Source organism: Labeo rohita, chromosome 13 (assembly GCF_022985175.1).
Source record: "Labeo rohita strain BAU-BD-2019 chromosome 13, IGBB_LRoh.1.0, whole genome shotgun sequence".
Taxonomy (NCBI): domain Eukaryota; kingdom Metazoa; phylum Chordata; class Actinopteri; order Cypriniformes; family Cyprinidae; genus Labeo; species Labeo rohita.
The window spans coordinates 34,051,238-34,076,505 of NC_066881.1; the positions used below are offsets into that span (position 1 = coordinate 34,051,238).

Here is a 25,268-nt window from a genome sequence, read left to right on the forward strand (position 1 = left end):
CAGATGTTCAAGGACGTGGTACTGTACATGAAAACAGGACAAATGAAACATTGATTATTGTTATATAAGCCACAAATGCAAAGCTTACATAAAACATTTCTCATCTTAAAGCTCGTAAACAACATAACTGCTACTTGTGTTCACAAAGGGTTCATTTTAGGTTTTGGAAATGGACCCAGACGCATTTACACAGACGCAGACGGCATAAAACAACATCAGTCTCAACTATAAATCGGTGCGTGCTAAAACGTGTGTCGAGCTTTTGGGTTCGCTCAAGTGTGTCGAGTGAACCCGCTGACACAATGTCACTCTACCCTGCGTTTCCTAGCGCAGGCAGTCTGTAAAAATCTCCTTTCCTCCTTTTGATTGGCTGTAAATTTCTCAGGAAATGGTAGCCATGGCAACCCCTGCGCTCACCAGGATAGCCCCACTGACAAGCAACATCCTGTTTACTGTGTTGCTATTTTTTCTCTCCAGCTCATGAATTCAACTGAGAATGTTTTCGTTGCGAGTTACGAGACTCTTGTGCAACCTCAGTTTTGTGATTACTGACCCGTTTACAGTCATTACAAGCTACAGACTACTTAAACTATTTATTGCATACATACACTTAAATATAGGAAGAAGGAGAATATATGCACTTGAAAAAGCCAAAAATAGCCAGAATCATTTACATACTACAACATTACTATACTGAGTACATTTACATTCGGCACAAAAGTGTCTACTAAATGCATAAATATGAATGCATTTCAGCTTGAAGTGACACATATTGCTAATTTGCTGTGATAAGAAATATATGCATATTTGTGACCCTGGACCACAAAACCAGTCTTAAGTAGCATAGGTATATTTGTAGCAATGTCCAAAAATGCATGGGTCAAAATTATCGATTTCTCTTTTATACCAAAAATCATTAGGATATTAAGTAAAGATCAGGTTTCTTGAAGATATTTTGTAAATTTCCTACTGTAAATATATCAAAACGTAATTTTTTGATCACTAATATGCATTGCTAAGAACTTCATTTGGACAACTTTAAAAGCAATTATCTCATTCTGATTTTTTCGGCCAAATATTGTCATATCCTAACAAACCATACATCAATGCAAAGCTCATTTATTCAGCTTTTAGATGGCGTATTTACCCTTATGACTGGTTTTGTGGTCCAGGGTCACATATATTAATGTAAGCATATTAAAATCTATATTAAAGCATTTGCTTTGATAAATTACTACTAAATTCTGGATCTCTCAAAACAGTAAGGCAGATGTTCATCTGGTTGTTATGAACTACGTACGTTATATTCTGCCAAAAAACATACTTTTTGGAGGGTTCTCACTTTGTCGGTGCAAACGGCAAACATTTGGTGACATCGAGGAGGTAGAGCAATTATAAAATGGAGGAATTTAGTCAAAATGGAGGGCCTGAGAGAGAGGAGCAGAAAAAATGTGCTGGGCGTCTGGAATCTGGGGGCTGGAGGCTGCAGAGGTGATGTCATTGGAGCAGAGGAGCTGGAGAAAAACAACTCTCTTTCTTTATTCAGATCCTCTTTGCAGTCCCAGCAGGGGAGGGAGAAGAGGGAAGGGGAGGGGAAGGGAGGGTGGCTTGGCAGGCAGCCGTGGCAGGGGCTGCTGGGAAATGGTAAAGGATGCCAAGCAGGCTCTGCAGCCAACATTAGTGGCTCACATCTTTGTTCTCTGAAACCTGGTGTGCTGCCAAAAGCCTCATTTCAGCTCCCCGCCATGATTACACTGGATGTAGGCCAATTCCTGAGAGCTCGCAATCCTCTCTGTTGCGCGCGGCCGCTCTCGCTCTCCTTCAAAGGCTCGCTGCCAAACATGCAGCAGTTTCCATGGCGACGGCGAGCGGAACATAAAAAGTAAGTAATGATTCAGGCAGAGCGCCAGATGTGCCACATGTGCAACAGTTATAAAAAAAAAAAAAAAAGATGATGAAGTAGAAAAAGCCGGTCTAGTCTGGTAATTGTGGCTGTTAGGAGAGTTCAAATTGCTGGGAAATCGATGTTGATTAAAAATAGAACACTAAATGTTTTTTTTAAACAGTTGCTAGGGAGTTGCTATGGAGCTGTTAAGAATGTTACAAGCGAACATTCCAAAATCTGGTTACAAAGTAACAGCGCTGCTCTCCTCAACTCGATACATTTAAGGGAAACTCTTTGATCAAATCGCTAACTTTAGACAATGGTGATTAAAATGAAAACTAAAAGGTTTTCTTCTAGCAAAACATACGCTCTCATGTCTTCATGAAAAGCATGCTGTCATTGCCAGATGAGAAAAGATGTGGTTTCCTGTCAAAATCCCCTGTCATTTGCACATACAGCATGACATACCCTCTGAAAAACTCACATTTAAATGGTATAATTGAGGTTGACTGACTTGTACAGGAAATACGCGTCTGAGTAAAAAGGGGGTTGTGCAGCCAAAATAAGGCCTTTGAATAGTTAGCTCAGCTAAGGCCAAGACTTCAGTGGTTAGCTGTTAAACCAAAAAAAAATACGCTATTTTAAAATGAATCCAGAGAGATTCATGCGTAATTGGACTAGCCGAGGCACGTCATATTTATAAAAATAACTAAATATACGCATTAATGAATTAGTAAATTAATAAATAAACAAATAAATAAATAAATAGGAAAATGATAAATAATAAAATGAATACAAATTTGGTAACATTTACAAGTAACTGAGATGTATTCTGTGAGTAACATGACACATGTAACATCACTGCTGTTGAGTTGGCAGGTGTGTGTGTGACGACATCTACAGTTCTATGTAAATGAAGTGTGGGTGGTGTCGTCTCTCTTCACACTTTTGGTTTCACAAGCATTAAATGGAACAAGCCCGTTTTCAGCGTATGAATCACTAGAAACCAGTTTTGCCCATTCAATTTCAGGGACATTTTAATGTGCATTCACCATCATAAATGCCGTAACAATATTAGGGCTTTTTTTAGTTTTTAGCTCATCATTTCCAGACGTTACTAATTACTCAGCTTCAAACAGCTCGATGAATGAGTGCATTTATTGTAAAATGATTATACCTAATAGCCCGACAACATGTCAGGTCATGCCAACAGTTTAAAGTCACACCTAGATTTTGCATATTTGCCCAGTTTCACTGTGCATGTACACAACCTGATGATTAAAAATCTCATGTAAACTTTTTTTTGGGCACTGTCTGATTTTTATAATTGATGGTGATCAGATTACATTCAGTATTATTCATTAGCTGCATTTAAGAATTACAAATACTTTCATTATCGGTTATATTACTGAGTACACATCAGTCATAAAGATATGATGTAGCTTATCCTGACTAAGAACATCCATCAGTCAGACAGTCTTGTGGGCAGGGCTTGACTAAATTAAGTTGAAAAGACTTACAAGCTAACAGACTGCATTCTCATGTCCTCTTAAAGTTCTGAACAAACATTCAGTTGATTTCCATGACATTACACAAAAAAAAAAAAAAAAAAAGAAGCTTTTTTATAACTTAATGGGAACGTGAGCAAAGTGTTCTTAGAACATACACCACCAGTCAAAAGTTTTTGAACGGTAAGATTTGTAATGTTTTTTTTTTTTTTTTTTTTTTTTTTTTTTTTTTTTAAGTCGTCTCCTCTGCTCACTAAGCCTGCATTTATTTGATCCAAAGTACAGGACGGAATATATATTTTAAAATGTCATTTGTTTCTTAAACAGCAAATCAGCATATTAGAATGATTTCTAAAGAATCATGTTACACTGAAGACTGAAGCAATGATGCTGAAAATTCAGCTTTGATCACAGGAATAAATTACATTTTAAAATCTATTCAAATAGAAAGCAGTTATTTTAAATAGTTAAAATATTTCAGAATATTACAGTTTTTGATGCATTTTAAATCAAATAAGTGCAGGCTTGGTGAACAGAAGACACACATTAAAATATTTTGACTGGTAGTGTACTTTAGTTGTTTACACTGCAGGTCACAAATCTTTCTACGCTGTACTATAATGTTCCGCCACGTCATCATCTTTATGACTTCTTGCATTCTGAGTATTAAAATAATTTCCAATCTTCCATCCCAGCTGATATGAAGTGAAAGTGGGTGAGAGGGCATCACTTTGACATTAACTCTCTCTTTCTGGATTTTTTCAGTTGCGTCAGAAACGACTGGAAATCATTGTCACACCCAGGCACTGATATGAACGACAAGAAGCAGAGAGGAAGACGTGTCAGAATGGTCCTCGGCGCGGCGGATATGGCTGTTAGCTACGGCCGTCTGCGCCCCACTTGCTTGTCGACTTCAAAGTGTGGATTTTTTCAAACAGATTTCTCTCAGAAGCGAGTGACAGAATGAAATCGGGCGAGACACTTGAAAGGGAATGTTATGGTGTGTACGATGTGTCTGAATAATCTCTCTCTGGGCGCTTTCATCTGTAGCCATGGCTGTCATTACCCATGCTAGTGCTGTAACTAGCGTTAACCCGCTTTAGTGGGGTTATCAGATAGTGACTTAAGAGCTGGTAATAAATGTCTTGGTTAAAATGCCAAATGTGATCTCATAAGGCCAGACTTTGGACTTGCAGATCCAAACACTGTGAGGTCAGACTGTAAACTAATGATCAGACGCATGTGACACTTTGATAATGCAGTAAGTCATAAAAAAATAATAATAATAATATATCAAGACTATTAGTTTGTTTGGTCCACTTCAGTGCATATTCTTTAAACAATTCTTTATTTATTATTAAATTTAAATACTTAAAGTATTTAATTACAGAGACCATGCGCAATAATAAGAGGACTTTTAAGTTTTCAAGCACTACTTTCAAACTTCAGAAAAAAAGATAAATAAATAAAAAATATCCTAATAAAACTAAATGGCAAAAATAAAGTGAAGCACATGCAAATAGCTAATTTTTTTAGCAAAGAAAAAAAATAACATGGTTACTACACTTTTACTATAGTATAACCATGGATAACCAACCAGTATAACCAACAACTGAATCAAATGATTCGCGAACCCCCCGAATTCCCGATCTGAATCAAGTGATTCACGAGCCGCGCTCCTAGGTTCCGATTTAAAGCAAAGCCTGCATCCCAATGTGCATATTATCCATCCTAAATTCTATGTGATAGTGGTAAATTTCAATACTATTTAGGGCAGACAGGGTGGATAGTATGCACATTGAAAGACAGTATGCACAGGAAAAGATTTGCAAAATCAAAATTCACAATTCATTCAATTCGCAGAATGATTCAAAAAAACACTCTGAAGTTCCGATCTAAATCAAATGATTCACTATACGTGAAGTCCCAATCTGAATCAAATGATTCGCTATATGCAAAGTTCCGATCCAAGTCAAAGATTCGCGAACCCTCTTCGAAGTCCGGATTTAAATCAAACAATTCGCGAATATTCTGTTTGACGTTCCGATCTGAATCACATGATTCGCGATATGCGACCTGAGCTCCATCTCACCCATCACTATACTTGTTTTTCAAAATCATTTTAAAATGATGTCGAAATTCGAAAATGAACGGCTCTTTTGATCTGATTTTTGCTAGTGAATCACTTGAACTGAAAGATCAAAGTCACGAGTTTGAATCAATCGGAGCGGTTCCATGATGACTCACTCAATTGATTTGGTTTGTCTGTTCCTCTTTTCACGTCTTCAGCCATGTTTACACAACACTGTCAGTACTACTACTGGCTTAGCTCGCTAGTTTTATGACATTAACTAAAAAAGAAAAGATTTTTGTTTTAAATTGTTTTGCTAAAAACACGTGCTTATTATTCACATGCAATAATTCAAGCACTTTAAGCACCTTGCACAAACCCTGTAATAAGTTTTTATCTATTTTACATGCATTGCGGCTAAAATATGATCTTATCGTGATTTGGCGTCACAAAAACAGCGTAATCATGATCAGATTGCTCACAGATATCCGTTAACATGTCATACCATTGCTACCCATAAAACATTAAATGTAACAGCATACTGTCATAGCACCAGCGTATATTATCAGACTGCATTTTACGTATGATGGCGTATTATGATTTCCGATGTGCCCTATGACAGCCTTACTTGACCGTTGCTTTGATAGTCAAATGAGTTTCTCTATTCAAAGTATTCTGAAGCTTAAAATGCATCACTGTTTTCACAAAAAAAAAATGTCAACATTGATAATCAGAAATATTTTTGAGCAGCAAATCAGCATATTACAATGTTTACTGAAGGATCATGCAACACTGAAGAATGCAGTAATGATTCTGAAAATTCATCTTTGCGTCACAGAAATAAATAACATTTTACTATATATTCACATAGAAACGAGTTATACGAAATTCTAATAATATTTCACAATTTTGCCATATTTTTAATCAAACAAACGCAGCCTTGGTGAGCAGAGGAGACTACTTTCCAAGTAATCTCACAGATTCCAATCTATAAATAATTATTATTTTACAGACATTTTTGTTTACAATTTTTATTTAAATGCGCTGAAAGTGCCTCGTCCTTTGGCAGCAAACATCAGTGATAGCAGACAGATAAAGTCTTACCCTGAAACACTCACAAGGCACTTTGTTCTACATTTAACGTGGACTAGTTTGCATCAAGATAACGGCATCAGCAACAGTTCAATGTCTAATGTACTTCCTGTCAGACTGTCAACTTTACACTGCCAGCGTTGCTTTGTGACTCCATACTAGCTCACATGATCGCTAATTCAGCTTTTGATGACAACACAAGCAAAGTTCAGCCTATAACCTAAACGCTTTCAGCTGTAACATTTCAAGAATAGTACATTTCAATGATATTCTGGTCTCTAGATATGCCTCGCTTCAAGGGCCATCCATACAGTAGTCTCTTTTAAATGCAAATAAACTAACATAGCCATATAGGTATATATAGGTCATGTGACTCCAAAAACTGGTTTCACAGGTTAAAGTCAAAGAACGTGTAAACCTGCAGCATCCAGCGCGTTACACATTAACTCCGGTCACCTTTCTCCCAGGTCCCAGGTCAGTGTAGAGGGTTTATGTAACCTCATTAGACGTACACAACCACAAAGGCCACGAGGTTGAACAAAGCGTACCTTGTTTGAGTGTGTCAGCCGATCGGCCGCGCCCAGAGCGGTGACAGACACCCAGAACGGATGAATGAACGGCCACATCAGCACAGTGCAGGATACGTGTAATGGGCGTGCAGGTTTGCTGTAGATCTCCATTTGACAAAGCTGGAGTTCAGCGGGAGTTCAAGCCGCGTATCCATTATTCATGCGACCCACATGCACTTTTGTGTAGAACGGAGGCTTATCTTGATCTCTATGGGAGAGGGAAATGATAAAGTGAATTGTATATGAGTGTGTGGGGATGTAAGGAAGCACAAACAATAGCATTTGAGTATACAATAGTAAAAATGTCCCAACACAACACCATAACAGCCCTGTAGCTCTCATCGCGAGGAAATTGTTAGACTGCAGTGTGGGTGAAATGTACAGGAAAACACTGACAGAGAAGAATAATGGGAGACAAGTGCTACGGTACATTCAGTCCTAAACAACATAGATGCTACTGGAACATACACCGTAATTCACAAAGGAATGAAGTGTGCATGAATGTTTTTGCATTAGATGTTATTGTGGCTCAAACAGTAAAGCATCAGCTTGCATCATCCCAGGTTCGATTCCCATGGAAAGCACAACCCAATTTTAACAAATATACAGTAACTTCAATGCAATACAAGTCAATTTGGATAAAAGCATCTGCCAAATACATATGTAAATGTAGACAGAAAATTAGCAAACCAAGTGGCGTTTATTTTAAAGATATTTTTCACATTTCATAAATTTGAAAATTTGAAATTTTGAATGAATGCATGAAATCAAAAAAACAAAAAAAACAAATAGCATCTTTTACTTTACAAAATATATCATGTATGAAACCAAAAATTTAAAAAAATATATAGAATGTAAAACAAACACCCAAGAAAATAATATAAATATAAATATAAATATTATATATATATATATATATATATATATATATATATATATATATATATATATATATATATATATATATATATATATATATATATATATATATATATATATATATATTATTTATTTATTTATTTATTTATTTATTTATTTATTTATTTATTTATTTTTTTATTTTAAATATAAAGCAAATTTCATAATGAAACAACTGATAAAACAACAGATATACAGGAGAATTCACTAAGAACGTATTGCATCTGCTGAAAGCATTATTTATTTGTGGGTTGGCATCATTTTAGCACCGAATTTACTAAATTAATTGTGACCATGGACCACGAAATCAATCATAAAAGTGTCAGTTTTTTTAAACTGAGATTAATACATCATCTCAAAGCTAAATAAGCTTTCCACTGATGTATGGTTTGTTAGGACAGGACAATTTATGCGCGAAATACACCCATTTGAATTTGAGGGTGCAAAAAAGAATTAAATAAAAATAAAATAATAATCAAATTAAAATCAAAATATTGAAAAAAAAAAATAGCCTTTAAAAGTTGTCGAAATGAAATTCTTAAATTTACAAAATATCTTCATGGAACATGATCTTTACTTAATATCCTAATGATTTTTGGCATAAAAGGAAAATCGATAATTTTAACCCATACAATGTATGAAAGTCCAAAATCTGAGGGTGCAAAAAATAAATAAATAAAAATTAAAAAAATTATAATGAGGAAAAATCACCTTTGAAGTTGCCCAAATTAAGTTCTTAGCAATGCATATTTCTAAATCAAAAATTAAATTTTTGATACATTTACGGTAGGAAATTTACACAAAAATATCTTCATGAAACATGATCTTTACTTAATATCCTAATGATTTTTGGCATAAAAGAAAAGTGGTTAATTTTGACCCATACAATGTATTTTTGGCTATTGCTACAAATATACCCATGCTACTTAAGATTGGTTTTGTGGTCCACGGTCACAATCATGAAAGTGCAGTAACAGTAAAAGTTATTTTTTCTTTTTGCATGAAATGTAAACAATTATTCACAACCGGCCTCCATGATGGGAAAACATCCATTTATATTGTGTATATTATTTTATTTAAAAAAAAATTATGTATTCCTTATAGAGTATGTATTGCGTGAAATATAAGATGCATTAGTTTGCATATATAAAAACGCTGTATATTTGTTGCTGTTTATCTTTGTGGTTTCATCTCTGATAAACTGACGTTTTTATGGGTGGCATGCATGTCTCAGTAAAGCCTCATGGTTGTAGCTTAACCGCAGCTTTTACAGTTACTGTGAAAGTGAGAAAGTGAGAGAGCCAGAAAAACTGGGCCAGCAGTAGATATATGAGAACATTAAGGGAAGTCCAAAAGAAAAATCCCCACCCAGTTAAACCACAGGCCCTGTCAGCAACGCATGACCTCATGGAAGCATCACTTTGTTATCGCTCAAACATTCAAAGCAGCACATTCCCCTCCCCCTCACACACACACACACACACACACACACACACACACACACACACACACAAGTACACACACACACACAAACAAACCGCCAAAGGGTTTCAGTGGCTGTTGAAACAGAACATAAACAAAAGACAAGCATGGTCGAAATAAAGAAACGATTCAACGGCAGACGGCCTTTAACGCGTCTACAAGTCAAACACTCCCTGTCTGTCACATATTCATCAACATTTCACTGCTTCAACATAGTATTAGATGTTTCTCCTGAAATTAAAAACAGGAGAATTAAAAAGACACAAATGAGTCAACCATTAGCAATCAATCAAGCTATAAAATGAACGTGCACAGCAACTCAGATCACTTCTGATTCAGGGGAAATTTGATGAGAAACGTCTTCGATTCTGACTACAGACGCTCTGAGAACGCTCTGAGATCTCAACTAAAACTCAACAGAAGACAAACTGAGAAACATTTGAGAAGCAAACACTCAATCTCGTTTGTGATGGATCATTCCTAAATGATGTTCTCTCTCTCGTTTCTCGAACAGGGTGGCGCTGCATGCAGATTCACATTCCCATCAGCTCATTTGGTGCTAGATGGGAATAGGAGGAGTCTGGGAATCTGATAAAAGCAGGAGTGGAAATACGTGTGGAGACGGTGGGAGACACCCTGCACTCCCAAACACAACTGACCTAGAAAACCTGAGCGTATCATTGGTGTAAAACGCTTAATATCCCACCTGCCCAGCTAACTGTGAACATTCTGGAAAGGTTGTATCAAAGTAATGAACAGAACAGAATAGGACAGAACAGAACATTTGTTCAACTCTTGATATTAACATGGTCACATAATATGAAACAACAGGTCTTCCGAGCAAAAAGTCTTTAAAATATATTTAAACTTCTTATTCTAACACAAAAGGTCTTTTAAGTTATGTTTTGGGCCGTTATGCTTTGGCACAGTATCTGTCAAACTAAAACTGAGAGCACGATATCTGGCTTAAAATCCTTTCATCAAGTCTGTTTTCGCTGCACGTTTCAAAGCGAAGTGCACACTTCGTTCTTGTGATCCGGTGTTTTCCGCGCCTCAGAACGGCTCTGTTCACAGCGGATTAATGCAGTGAACTTGTTTATTGCATGTGCTGTGAGTTTAGCACATTTGAGAACGCAACCTCCACCAGTTATGCTTTATTTTCATGTCAGATGATTACAGCATTTCACTAGATTTGTAGTGAGATGCATTTTTGTAAGCCTGTTTTCACTGAAGCTGGAGTTTTCTGTCAAAATAAAAGCTTAAAAGTGCAGTGCAGTATGCAGGTTTAAATGGGTAATGTTACTGCAGTCCAAATTCAAAATATCTTTTTCTAGTGTAGAAAAAAAGGAAAGCACTGTAATTTCGCTAATGTAGTGTAAAGCAAAAATAAAATACGTATGAAATATTCATTTTTTTCCATTTACTTTCCAGTGCAATCGTTTTACAATACATGGCTATTACTCTCATTGTTGCTATTATTATTATATTCTAATTTGTTTGGCTTCCTAAAACACTAGTGTGACTGTAATTTAGACTGAGTCAGTATAGCACAGATAAAAAGACAGATGAGTCGCCTTTAAAATTTAGTCAATTCATTGACTTTTCTGACCTAAGTGTTCTTAGTTAAGAACACGGGATGGAGCTGTTAATGCTTTAGATAAAATAATTAAAGGTTTAAAAGTCTACAAAATGTTTTTTTTTTCCCCCCAATTCCTCATTTCTCTCTCTCTCTCTTTTTTTTTTATATCGTATTTTGGACTTTATATCGTGATATTATAGTAAACTACATTTTCAAAACATTAAAAAAAAAGTTTTTTAATACATTACAAAAACATTATTCATATATTGTTTCTAGAATGTTTAATTTAGAAAATGTTCATGTAACGTTTTTAAATGTTGATACTTGTTTTAGAACATTCAGAAAACGTTCAAAAGTAACGTTCCAATAATGTTTGGAAAATTATTAAATGGAGTGTTTTCTTGATGTTCGCATTACGGCTGTCAAACGAGTAATTACGATTAAACGCATCCAAAATAAACATACGTTTACATACTACATATGTGTGTACGGTGTATATTTATTATGTATGTATAAATATACACACACACACACACATTAATCGTGATTAATCATTTGACAGTGATAGTTTGAATAACTTTTTTAAACTGGACGTTTTGAATGGTCAAAGAACATTCAGGAACAACATTTTCAATACTAAATGGAAATGCTAGCAAAACGTTTTAACACATTTTCTAATAAATGTATTTAATAGCGCAACTCCTGGTAAAAACAAACAAACAAACAAAAAAACCCACTATATTACCCAGCATGAGAAATCTCCAATTAGAGGATCAAGAAAATCACATTTATTTTTCTGTAATAAACAAAATATATATATATTGTTTCTGTATGCATAATCATCAGTTTTTATATTTAACTGGCATTTTGTATATAAGGCATTTGCAGTGCATCATGGGATTGTAGTTCTTTCCATCATGAAAGCTACTAAATATAGTCTTACTGTGCAATTTTCAAAGACTTTTTTGCTTCAAATTGTTGTTTTTTTTGTACATGGCTTGTAACTCTTAAAGGAGAAGTCCACTTCCAGAACAAAAATTTATAGATAATGTACTCACCCCATTGTCATCCAAGATTTTCATGTCTTTCTTTCTTCAGTTGTAAAGAAATTGTTTTTTTGAGGAAAACATTTCAGCATTTTTCTCTATATAATGGACTGATATGGTGCCCCGATTTTGAACTTCCAAAATGCAGTTTAAATGCGGCTTCAGACGATCCCAAATGCGGTTGTAAATGATCCCAACCGAGGAAGAAGGGTCTTATCTAGCGAACATGATTTTACTGAGGGCGAACATGAGATGGGAGTTTTTCAACATATCCTAACTGTCATGAACCGGAACAAAACAGATTCCAGGCAGAGTACATTAAAAAGTACATAAATTGTATTATTTTTATGAAAATATCCGATCGTATCGTTTCGCTAGATAAGACCCTTCTTCCTTTGGAGATTCAAAATTGAAGCACCATATCAGTCCATTATAAGAAGAAAAATCCTGAAATGTATTCCTTAAAAACCTGAAGACAGAAAGACATGAACTTCTTGGATGACAAGGGGGTAAGTACATTATCTGTAAATCTTTGTTTTGGAAGTGGACTTCTCCTTTAAAGACTTTGAACTCCCTATGGGAAAAACGAATGGGAAAAATGCTTCCGAAACCAAGGCTGATAAAAAAAAAAAAAAAAAAAGTGGGTGGCCACTGTTGCGTTCTCAGGAAATGAGGTAGTTTGTTTAGAAAACATCACTAATTATCATGCTTTCCTACATAATTCCCTAGCTAATAGCCATTTACAGTAGAGTTTTGCTTTGTGTAATTAAGACAAACCTTAAACAAAAGTTGCGTCATGGAAACCACGGAATTCCAATAAACTTTGGAATCGTTTTGAACACAGCACTCCGTATCGCCATAGCAACTGCTCATTACACTTCAATGAGATGTCAGATCATGGATGATTCACTTATGAGCAACTCTTGCAAACATATTACAGACTAAGCACAGCACTTCTAATATCTATATTTGCATTCAGGATGGAGGGCAGAGTGGCTCAGTCTCCTGTGTGTTTACACCAAAACTCAGTCGTTGACCGAACGGGGCCTCACTGAGCACGCTCAGACCACTGGCAGCACTTCAGACCTCTCCCATCTGCTGATGCAAAGCACTGCCCACTCATACAAACACACATTTCCCCCTCCAGCCGCATTTCCATTCAGTCTAGCGAGCATCCCAATCGATTCACAGCATCGCATAGCATGCAGAATCATATAGCTGAGTATGGTATGGCGAGCGTGCGCGTGTTTACTTCAACCAGAGTGCATGCATGAGTCACACACAGGATGACTGATGACTCAGAGCGTGAACACCTTCTCCTGACCTCATAACCCCACGGCTGGCGTCTTAAAGGGGAAGTCTCTCGTTTCCATTCTAGGTTTAAACCAGCTGAATGGAAATATGGCTGTAGGTTAGTCATGAGGATGACATTCGACCTATGATCTGCGATCTCTCCCCTCCTCCAGAGCAGAAACCACCACAGCTATAAACAAACTTCAGACCATATGAACTTCCCCCTGGAGTAGCACTGAAGTAAATGCACAATTCATCAAAAAAAAAAATGCTACATAAACTGCAACCTAATCAAGCTCGAGTTGCTTATAGTGTGTGTTTGTGAATGGAAAACGCCCAGCATTTTTCCAGAGTTGTAATGAGAAGTGGTTATAAACTGGCTGTCATCAAGAAAAATCAACTTTTAAGCTCTAATGTAATTATTAGTGTTGTAATTTTACAGTTTTACTGTAAAAATAAAATAAGTAGTAGTAACAGTAGCAGCATTATATTTTCTTATTACTCGCTTTTTATCAAATATTAGTGCAATATTGAAACATTTTCTTTATTTTTGAGTAAGAATAAGTTATAATAAATTATTGTTATTATTATTATTATTATTATTATTATTATACTATACTACATTTTACCTTAATACTTGCATTGAAATAATAGCAACATTATTATTATTATTATTATTATTATTATTATTATTATTATTATATAATAATAATATTAACAACAACAACAAAAACAACTACTATTATTATTATTAATAACAACTACTACTATTATTATTAATATTACAAATATAATAACAGCAACATTTCCTCTTAAATAATTTTTAATAGTAAAATATTACAATTGTAATATTGATTATATTGTTTAACATTTAATTAATATAATTATATTATTTTCAGTCATATTGATATATAAAAATCACAACAATTTTAGCTAAACTATGCAGCCCTACAAACAACCACAGCAAACCTGGAGCTTTATTAAAAAAACATTATTTTTTATTAAATAATTATATATAATATCTTATTATTTTGGTGTTTATTGTATGTATAAATTCCAATAAACAAAAAAATTATTTACAAAATATTTTCTTTTTTTTTTGTCCAAATCATGCATATAAAAATAAAACAATATTTAAAATTTTTTTTTTTTTGTTTGTTTGTCAATTTATTAATATTTTTAAACGATATGTATAAAAAAAAATGTTAAACAGTATTTTTAACAATATGAAAGCTTTTATTTTTAGATCTGTATATATTACATATTTAGATTAGAATTATAATAATGTTAGTCATTTTGTTGTTGTTGTTGTTTTTTAAAAATAATGTATATACAGTTTATTAATTTTGATTCCAGTTTTAGTTTTAGTTGTTTTAGTACATTAATCCTACAAACAAGCACAGCTAGCTTAATAAATAAATAAATAAATAAAGTAAATAAATAAAATAAAATAAAATAATAAAATAAAATAAAATAAAATACACATTAATAAACATTAAAAAAAAATAAAAAAAATAAATAAAAATAAATAGCATCAGAACAATATTATTTTTTCCCCAAACAGTGAAGCCCATCAATCTGTTTCAACATGGAATAAATAAAGAACCTTTCATTTCTTTAGCAATACACACCTACTTTCACTTTCATAATCAACAGGAAACAGAAGGAAGCTTTTGCTTTTGTAAACTACGCAATGAAAAGGAATCAAAGGCTGTATAAAATAAGCTAACAACAGACACAAATGTCTGTGTAACTCTAGAGGATGCTGCATTACCAGAATTCATGTTGTAGTTTACAATGCATAACATGCATTAGCACAAATGAAAGCATGTTGATCGAGTCTGATTATGGTCTCTTTTATTTGCATGCTCTTTAATATGAAAATGACGCCCTTCTGAATATTGAACAGTGTTTTCGGTATCAACTACCCCGTGTTCAGTAGCACGAGACTCTCTAAATGACTGACAGACAATTGCTGGGGTTTTGTGGACGGTTAGGGGTTTGTTGATCATTCATACTGTCTCAAGATCTATTAAACACCCATTTCCAGTAATAAATAACAGCATACCTCTCTTTAAAACGGTTTCATGTCAGGTTCTGTAAAAATCTTGCCTGAGCAAAAACACTTATTCAGCAGTTCCACTGATCCAGCTGTACACGAACTACATGTAAACAGAGGCTGAATCAGCTGAAAGCATGTGAAAGACTTCTGTAAATGCTCCATTTCATGAATAAGCCTGAAGAGAGACATTCATCTGCGGCGGCTCTCAAGTGCTCTGCATGTGTCAATGAGATCAGTGAAGAATTTAAAGCATTGAAACGCCACAGACAGACCCTTTAAAGCAAAATGATGTCAAATATTTACCTCAAACACTCACATCTGTGAGCTGAAAGCAGAGGAAAGGGCCGCATTCAGCCCAGAACTGGATCGCTTTCGAAAAAACACTAAAAGTAGAAGTCATGCTGATGTTTGTGCTGTCGTTTTCCTTCCAGACAATGATCCTGAAGGATGAGGTCATAAAGGAACTGGCTGGGTAAAGGGATTTTAACAGGATGAGGTCACTAGGAAAACCAATTCAACGAAAACCTTAAACTAAATCAACTAAAAAAAAAAAAAAATCCAAAGAAAAAAAGTTTTTTAGTTTTAAATCACTGATTAGGTAAATAAAATAAAATAAAATAAAATAAATAAATACATTTTTATTGCAGTTACGTCACAAATTACAAAATAAAAAATAAATTAATTAATTAAAAAAAAAAAAAAACCAATAATATTTTGGGCCAAATTGTAAAGCTCTGAATAATAAAAAATAAATAAAATAAATAAAAAATAAAATAAATGGCATAAAATGAAATTTTAAAAAGCCATAAATAAAATAAAATAAAGATTTAAAAAGGCATAAATAAAATTAAATGGCATAAAATAAAATAAAATGGCATACAATAAATAAAATAATTTAAAAAAATAAATTTTAAAAAGGCATAAATAAAATACAATAAAATAAAATAAAATAAAAAAGGCATAAAATAAAATTTAAAAAGGTATAAATAAAATGGCATAAAATAAAAAAGGCATAAAATAAAATGTAAAAAAGGCATAAAAAGTATAAATAAAAAGGCATAAAATAAAATCAGAAAAAAATTATTATAAATTGATTTAAAACATAATACGGTAACATTTTACAATAAGGTGTTATTTGTTAACATTAATGTATTAACTAACATGAACGAACAATGAACAATACACTTAATACAGCATTTATTAATCTTTGTTAAAGTTACTTAATAAAAATACAGCCATTAATTGTTTGTTCATGTTAGCTCACAGTGCATTAACTAATGTTAAAAAACAACTTGAGATTTTAATGAATGTATTAAAACATAAATGCTGAAATTAACATTAAGATTATTAAATGCTGTAGAAGTACTGTTCATTCTCAGTTCACGTTAACTACCGAAGTTAACCAACAGTGTTATTTTAGTATCATTTAGATTTTTTTCATTTTCACTTTTTTAAAAGGAATATTTTAATAATATCTTGTTTGTCATTGTTTTTAACTGTTTATAATGTCTCTTTAATATGTCAGTTGATTTTAGTCATGTATACTTCAGCTTTAGTTTTTTGAAGCCTAACTTTAAAATGAGAAATGTTTAGCTGCCTATAACAATCCTGCATCAGAGAACCATGAACATGCAAATGTTAAGTTACTTAAATATTACCATTAACTGCTGAAGTATTGTCAAATGTCGGAAGGGTTAACAAACTCCGTATTCTCTTTCTGTGCAGACAGAATAACACTGCTGATGGCTGCATGGCGATAAAGAGGAAACAGGAAGTGAAAGTAAATAACGGCCACTGTATCAGCAGAACTCGAGCCGGAGTTGGCATGAGGCGGATCTGGATGGCATGATGGAGGAGGAGCGGCCGAGTTAAAGCCAGGCCACTGTGAGCGGCACTAACAGGAACAGAAAGGTCACAGTTTAAGCAGATAAACGCGGGGGGAGGGAGGCGAGCGAGCCGCTTCCAGGCCAGTGAAGTCAGCTGATGCCTGCAGCTGTGCTGGGAACATCAATTTGAGCCTTGTTCTGCCTCTCTCCGCTCCCCCCTCCCACACGCCGCTGATTTATGAAAGTAGGCCATCTGCATCAAAGCTCATGGCTGGAGTCTCCTGGAATCATGAGCCGGCTCTGTTTACATCAGCACCGACTGCAGCGCCGCATTGCACAATCGCCAATGGCAACTGCGGTTATATAAAGCCCACGACACATTTACGTGCTTTTTTCCCTTTGTTGTTGTTGTTCTGTCTCTGTAGAGCTGAAACCCTGCCTGATTCACGAGCGCATGCAACGCAAAACCAGTAAGAAACAAAGACGCATAATAAAGCGGCCTTAAAATCAGCTTATTACACACTTATTACCCACTAAAAATTATATAGAAAAATATTATTATTAAAAATATAACAATCTGACGGATGTGGAATCATTAGACTTCATCTGCCATCTGTCTCTAAATTCCAAATCAAATTTCAAAATAAAAAGAGCCAATATTAGTTTTTTTTAATAAACTGAAAATTAAATAAAAAGGGAAAATGAAATAGCATAAAAATGCATAAAATAAAATAAAATAAAATAAAAAAAAGGTAAAAAGCCATAAAATAAAAGGCATAAAATAAAAGTGGCATGAAACTGCACAAAATGTCATAAAATGTCATAAAATAAAATAAAAAATAAAAAGCCATAAAATAAAATAGGCATCAAAAATAAAATGGCATAAAATTAAAAGTAAAAAGCCATCAAATAAAAAAAGCCATAAAATAAAATAGGCATACAATTGCATACAATAAAACTGCATAATATAAAAATATAATAAAATTAAAAAAAAGCATCACAAATAAAATAAAAGGCATCAAAAATAAAATGGCATAAAATAAAAAGGAAAAAGGCATAAAATAAAAGGAATAAAGTAAAATAAAATGGCATTAAAAAAGGCATAAAATAAAATAAATAACAATAAATGAATAATAAGACATGAAATAAGGTATAAAAGGCATTAAAAAATAAAATTAAAAAATATATATATAATACATCTGATTTAAAGCATAATATGGTAACACACATTAAAGTTATTAATAATATTATAACACAATTTGACAGAAGTTGACAGGAATCAATAGATTTTATCTGCCATTCGTGCCTAAATTCCAAATTAAAAGTTCTAAATAAAAAGAGCCAATATTCAATTTTTTTTAATAAAATAATAATTAAATAAAATGGCATAAAATAAAATAAGGCATAAAATGCCATAAAATAAAATTAAAGGCATAAAACGGTATAAAATTAAATAAATAAAAAAGGCATAAAAAATAAAATACAATACATCTGAGATGTAGTCACACACAAAATTTGACAGATGTGGAATTAACAGATTTTAAATTCCAAAATAAAGTTCTAAATAAAAAGAACCAATATTTATTTTTTGTTAATTTCTTTGTTCCAAAAAAAAAAAAAATAAATAAATAAATAAATTTGTTAAATAAAGGACAAAGTAGATTTATTAAAATACAAGCTATATTTTAGGTAAAATGTGTGCTATTACAAAATAACTTAATTTGTCTTGACACAAACCATATCAAATCAGATGATTCATATCAAATTAATAAGAGGTATGACATCAGTGCTAAAACAGCTTCCCATTAGAAAAAGACTTGCCAAATTACAGCAAAATAACAGCCAAATTAATATCATTAAACAAATATGTGCCGCATTTGAAGCCAAACTATTCAGCTTCTACAGTAATTGGATTACTGTTATAAAAAGATTATTTCACTTGAGGCTGTGGGTGACTGTACCAAAGTTATGGGACTAAAAATCACAGTAACATGCTCTCCAGTAATTTATTGCTTTATTGCGTGTTGTAGTTGATTCACCGTGAGCCGTCCTGCTTATTTTAGCTCGGCTACAACAAAACCTCCGCATAGAGACCTTGAATCAGTGTGTTGGTTTAGGTGGAAAGGCTTGTGAATGCTTATATTGTTTGGTTCTGTTATCCAGGGTCGGCACGTTGAGCGGGATGAACAAGGTCACTGTGGACGGCATTATTCAGCTATTCTCTGAGCTCAAATGTGCATTGTGCAGATCTGCACGTTTACAGTCTGGGATTTAAAACTGTTGTTTTCATTGTTAGACTACAAGAGTTACAGAAAAACAACCCAGAACACCCTAGAAACCCCTCAAACACCCTTAGCAACAGCCTAGAAGACCCTAGCAACACTCTAAAACCCTCAAACCCCCTTAACACAACCCAGAACACCCTAGAAACCCCTCAAACACCCTTAGCAACAGCCTAGAACACCCTAGCAACACTCTAAAAACCTCAAACCCCTTTAACACAACCCAGAACACCCTAGAAACCCCTCAAACACCCTTAGCAACAGCCTAGAACACCCTAGCAACACTCTAAAAACCTTAAACCCCTTTAACACAACCCAGAAAACCCTAGATACCCCTCAAACACCCTTAGCAACAGCCTAGAACACCCTAGCAACACTCTAAAAACCTTAAACCCCTTTAACACAACCCAGAACACCCTAGAAACCCCTCAAACACCCTTAGCAACAGCCTAGAACACCCTAGCAACACTCTAAAAACCGTAAACCCCTTTAACACAACCCAGAACACCCTAGAAACGTCTTAGCAACACACTTGACACCTTTCAAACTCTCTTAACATGACCCAGAACACCCAGAAACTTCAAACACCTTAGCAACACCCTAGAAACCTCCTAGAATACCCTAGTAACAACCTGGAAACCTCAAACACCTTAAACATTTCTCAAACACCCTTGGCAACAGCCTAGAGCACCCTAGCGACACTCTAGAAACCCCAAACACCTTAGCAACACATTGGAAACATTTCAAACACCCTTAGCAACAACCTAGAACACCCTAGAAACCTCAAACACCTTAGCAACACCCTAAAGACCTCTCAAACTCCCTTAACACAATCCAAAACACCCTAGAAACCTCAAACACCTTAGCAACACCCTAGAAAGCTCTCAAACCCCCTTTGCAACAACCTAGAACACCCTAGCAACACTCTAGAAACCTCAAACTCTCTTAACATGACCCAGAACACCCTAGAAACTTCAAACACCTTAGCAACACCCTAGAAACCTCCTAGAATACCCTAGTAACACCCTGGAAACCTCAAACACCCTTGGCAACAGCCTAGAGCACCCTAGCGACACTCTAGAAACCTCAAACTCTCTTACCATCAACCCAGAACACACTAGCAACCCCCTAGAAACCCCAAACACCTTAGCAACACATTGGAAACATTTCAAACACCCTTAGCAACAACCTAGAACACCCTAGAAACCTCAAACACCTTAGCAACACCCTAAAGACCTCTCAAACTCCCTTAACACAATCCAAAACACCCTAGAAACCTCAAACACCTTAGCAACACCCTAGAAAGCTCTCAAACCCCCTTTGCAACAACCTAGAACACCCTAGCAACACTCTAGAAACCTCAAACTCTCTTAACATGACCCAGAACACCCTAGAAACTTCAAACACCTTAGCAACACCCTTAGCAACAACCTAGAACACCCTAGCAACACTCTAGAAACCTCAATCCCTCTTAGCAACAGCCTAGAACACCCTAGCAACACTCTAAAAACCTAAACCCCCCTTACCATCAACGCAGAACACACTACCAACACCCTAGAAACCTCAAACACCTTAGCAACACCTCAGAAATATCCCAAACACCATTAGCAACATTCTAGAAACAAAACCCCCTCAGCATGACCCAGAACACCCTAGAAACAGAAACATCAAAATGCTTAGCAACACCCTAGAAACCCCTCAAACCCCCTTAGCAACATCCTAGAATGCCATAGAAACATCATAGAAACCATAAAACCCCTTAATCTCTCAAACACCCTTGGCAACAATCTAGAGCACCCTAGAAACAGCAAACCCCCTCAACAACATCCTAGAATACCCTAGCAACACCCTAGAAACCTCAAACACCTTAATTTCTCAAACACACTTGGCAACAACCTAGAGCACCCTAGAAACAAACCTTTCTTAGCAACATCCTACAGCACCCTAGCAACACTCTAGAAACATCAAACTCCCTTAGCAACATCATAGAACACCCTAACAACACTCTAGAAACCTCAAACTCAACCAGAGCACAACAGCAACACCCTAGAAACCCCAAACACCTTAGCAATACATTTGAAACATTTCAAACACCCTTAGCAACAACCCAGAACACACTACCAGCACCCTAGAAACCTCAAACACCTTAGCAATACCTTGAAAACATTTCAAACACCCTTGGCAACAACCTAGAACACCCTAGCAACACTCTAAAACACTCAAACCCCATTAGCAACAGCCTAGACCACCCTAGCAACACTCTAGAAGCCTCAAGTCTCCCTTAGCAACAGCCTAGACCGCCCTAGCAACACCCTAGAACCCTCAAACCCCCCCTAGCAACAACCAAGAATACCCTAGCAACACTCTAGAAACATCAAACCCCCTTAGCAACAACCAAGAACATCCTAGCAATACTCTAGAAACCTCTCAAACACCTTCAGCAACTGCCTAGCAACAACTCATAACACCCAGAAAAAACAACAACTATTTTTAATAGTTTTAATAACTTAACAGAAATGTTGCCCTTGCATCTAACTGAAATAAAATAAGTTCATTTACATTTAAAGGTAAACCATTACTTATATTGAAATAAAAAAAATAAATATAAACAAGATTTTTTAAAAGCTAATAAGAGACAAAACGCATAAAGTTACTAAAACTTAAAATTTTAAATAAAAAATTTTAATATAAAAATTGAATTAATTCAAAATAAATACAACACCCTAGCAATGCCCTAGAAACCACTCACAACATTGAACTGTTGCTAAATAGATTAGAAAATACTGGGATTTGTCAGGCTGAGCACAACATCACGGTCGAGAGATCTGCACCAATCACATGCACTTTAGAAAAATGTAAAAGTGTAGTTTTTGTACATGCTGTTCCTGCCTTACATTTACTCTCAATCTGCAGACATTCAAAACACGGACATTCCCTGTTCACTGGCGAGCTGTGAAGTGAATTTCTCTAAAACGCTTCAAAGCAGATAAACGGTCACAGTGAAATGAGTCAGCTATGAATTTCTGGGCAGCTCGCCTCTTATGAGGTCACACTCACACACAGACACACAGAGAGAGAGAGAGACAGAGAGAGAGAGAGAGAGAATGATTATGAAACCATGCGCTGTCCCATGTGCATTTCATCATCTGACTCAAGTCTCGCAGGTGTTTTCCCAAGCTAAATCTATTTTTGCGATAATGCAAAGGGTGTTTGAAATTCCCCTCGAAGCAAACGGCTCATCATATATCGACAGATTCCACACATAAACAGAAATAACCCATGATCTGAAAGAGAAAGCAAAGACGCAAACATCCCAACTGCTTCAGAATATAAGCTCATTCACTTCTGCTTTTGTTTGCAAACATCACATCTGAATTTCACTTCTACATTCATTTCTACATTTTCATGTTCCCATCACAGGCATGCTAAGATACGTGTAATAAACTTGCACATTTTTATAAAAATGACAAACAAACAATAGTTTAACATAATAGTTTATAGGCTATTCCTGCAGGTCTTTTGTCAAATCCCTTTAACCCAAATGACATCATCCTTGTGGGAAAACAACAGCTGATTTCGACATATTGTAAAAAACACAAAACAAACAGAAACCAAAAAACAACAGGCAAACGCTTTGATTATTTAAAATATTAATAATAATGGTTATTGGCAGCATTATTGTTAAACTACAAAAAATAATTTTTGTATTAATTAAAAGAAAACCGAAGTAAAATAAAATATTAATATTACATGAAACACTTAAATGTGTAAGTTTTAGAATTGAGATGATATTTCCTTAATTGGAAAATAATTTAGTACTAAAATTCCTAACATTAAAGCTGAAATTAAAAAAAAAAAAAAAAAAAAAAAAAAAAAAATAAAAAGGACAAACTAAAATTAAAATAAAAACTGAAAATACCTACATAAATGCTAATTAAAAATGTTCATAAATACTAAAGTAGTACAATAAGACTGGTTATTGGGTATAACAAATTAATTATTAAATATGATTTATTAATTTAACAAAAGCTGAAATAACCAAAAATATAAAAATTAGATTAAAAACTTTAAGTGTATGACTTATGTTTTAAGATTTTATAAATAAATGAAATTAGAAATTTTATTTCAGTTAGTTGGCAAGACAACATATGTACTAATATAACCAAAACTAAATCCGGTATAAAAAAAATAAAAAAAGAAATGTAATTATTATTAAAAAAAAAAAAAAAAAAAAAAAGAGGCAAAAGCAAATAAAATGACAAACCAAATTTAAAATAAAAACTGAAAATACCTAAATAAATCCAAATAAAAAAAAATAATAAAATAAAATAAAATAAAATAATAATAATAATAATAATAATAATAATAATAATAATAATAATAATAATAATAACAACAATAATAATAATATTATAAATATAAATAATACTACAGTAACACTAATTATTAGGTATAACATTAAATCATTATTAATGATTAATTATTAAAAATGTTTTTGCTAATTGAACAAAAGCTAAAATAAATTAATAATATAAATACTAGATTAAATACTATGTTTTAAGTTTAGGATTTATGTTTTAAGATTTTAGAAATAAAATGAAATTTGAAATGTTGCCTTGCCAACTAACTGAAATAAAATATGTGATAAGTTTAGTAATAAGAATTATTATATATTATATATATATTATTATATATATATATATATATAAATATATTAATATATAAAATAAAAATAATTAATATATAACTAAAAAAAAGTTAACATTTACTGTAATAATACTAAATACTAAAATAACGCTGGTTATTGATCATAACATTTATTGACCATCTATCTACTTGATCTCAATTCCATAGCTGCAAGTCCTCTCTTTAGATGCAGCATTGTCTCAGGTGTTCACGTATGGCATCACTACAGCTCTTTCTGTGTTTTGTTTTTCTAAGTGTTATCCGCAGTGAATAAAGACACCAGGGGAATTGTGCGCTCTACGCAAACATTACAAACATTCACCGACACCAACATAAAAGACACTCCCGCTGCCAATCCAATATCTCAGATGCGTCTCACGCCAAGCAGCGTTTTTATCTGCTTCTCAAGCACGTAAGAGACTCTGGTTCTTTGTAGAAACCCTTCACACACATCCTTCATGTCTGCCTCATCCCTCCTCATAACTCAGCTGTTACTTGGCAACATGGTGCCAGTGGCCACATTTAGCCCGGTTGCCATGACAACGGAATTCACAAACACGGAATGGTGGAATGCGCCTTTGTACCAGTTTGCACAGAAAGAGCAGCACTGGCAACCAGAACACACATTTACCGCATTCAAATGGAACAAAATAACAGTGATTACACAAACATACTGTAATATAATCTACTGATATGTGATGTTTGACCGTTCAAACATTTGAGGTCGGTAAGTCTCTTCTGCTTATCAAAAATACACTGGAAATTGTGAAATATTATTACAATTTAAAATAACCGTTTTCTGTCTGAATATGTTGCAAAACATAATTTATTCCTATGATGCAACACTGATTTTTCAGTATCATTACTCCAGTCTTCAGTGTCACATGATTCGTCAGAAATCATTCTAATATACTGATTTGCTGCTGACACTTCTGATTATTATCAGTGTTGGAATTGCAGTTGTGCTGC

The 25,268-nt window shown here is 34.1% G+C and overlaps 1 protein-coding gene and 1 long non-coding RNA gene across 6 annotated transcripts in view; one reads left to right on the plus strand and one right to left on the minus strand.

The window, feature by feature from the left end:
* Positions 1–25,268, minus strand: part of LOC127174883 (uncharacterized) — a 114,828-nt gene that overhangs the window by 67,940 nt on the left and 21,620 nt on the right. For 2 of the 4 annotated variants that reach the window (XR_007828917.1, XR_007828916.1), the window contains exon 2: positions 7,105–7,333. This is a non-coding gene — a long non-coding RNA (uncharacterized LOC127174883). Of the gene's footprint in view, positions 1–7,104; positions 7,334–15,808; positions 15,969–22,507; positions 22,607–25,268 lie in introns of those variants that run through there. The other 2 variants (XR_007828918.1, XR_007828919.1) reach the window with 2 other exon arrangements.
* Positions 1,234–10,511, plus strand: LOC127174882 (uncharacterized). 2 transcript variants are annotated; one of them, XM_051125518.1, is made up of 3 exons: positions 1,234–1,882; positions 4,159–4,393; positions 10,040–10,511. In XM_051125518.1, exons 1-2 carry the CDS (start codon positions 1,419–1,421, stop codon positions 4,358–4,360), a joined length of 666 nt encoding a protein of 221 aa, XP_050981475.1. In that variant the 5' UTR covers positions 1,234–1,418; the 3' UTR covers positions 4,361–4,393; positions 10,040–10,511. The 2 variants fall into 2 exon arrangements, with proteins under 2 accessions (XP_050981475.1, XP_050981474.1); XM_051125517.1 differs by lacking the exon at positions 10,040–10,511 and having other exon boundaries at positions 4,159–5,540.

What these genes read in the sequence shown, in the direction of transcription:
- LOC127174882 (XM_051125518.1), top strand. Translation starts at nt 1,419, where the DNA reads ATGGAGGGCCTGAGAGAGAGGAGCAGAAAAAATGTGCTGGGCGTCTGG. An exon ending in CGGCGAGCGGAACATAAAAA is followed by an intron (nt 1,883 to 4,158) that starts GTAAGTAATGAT and finishes GGATTTTTTCAG; the next exon opens with TTGCGTCAGAAACGACTGGA.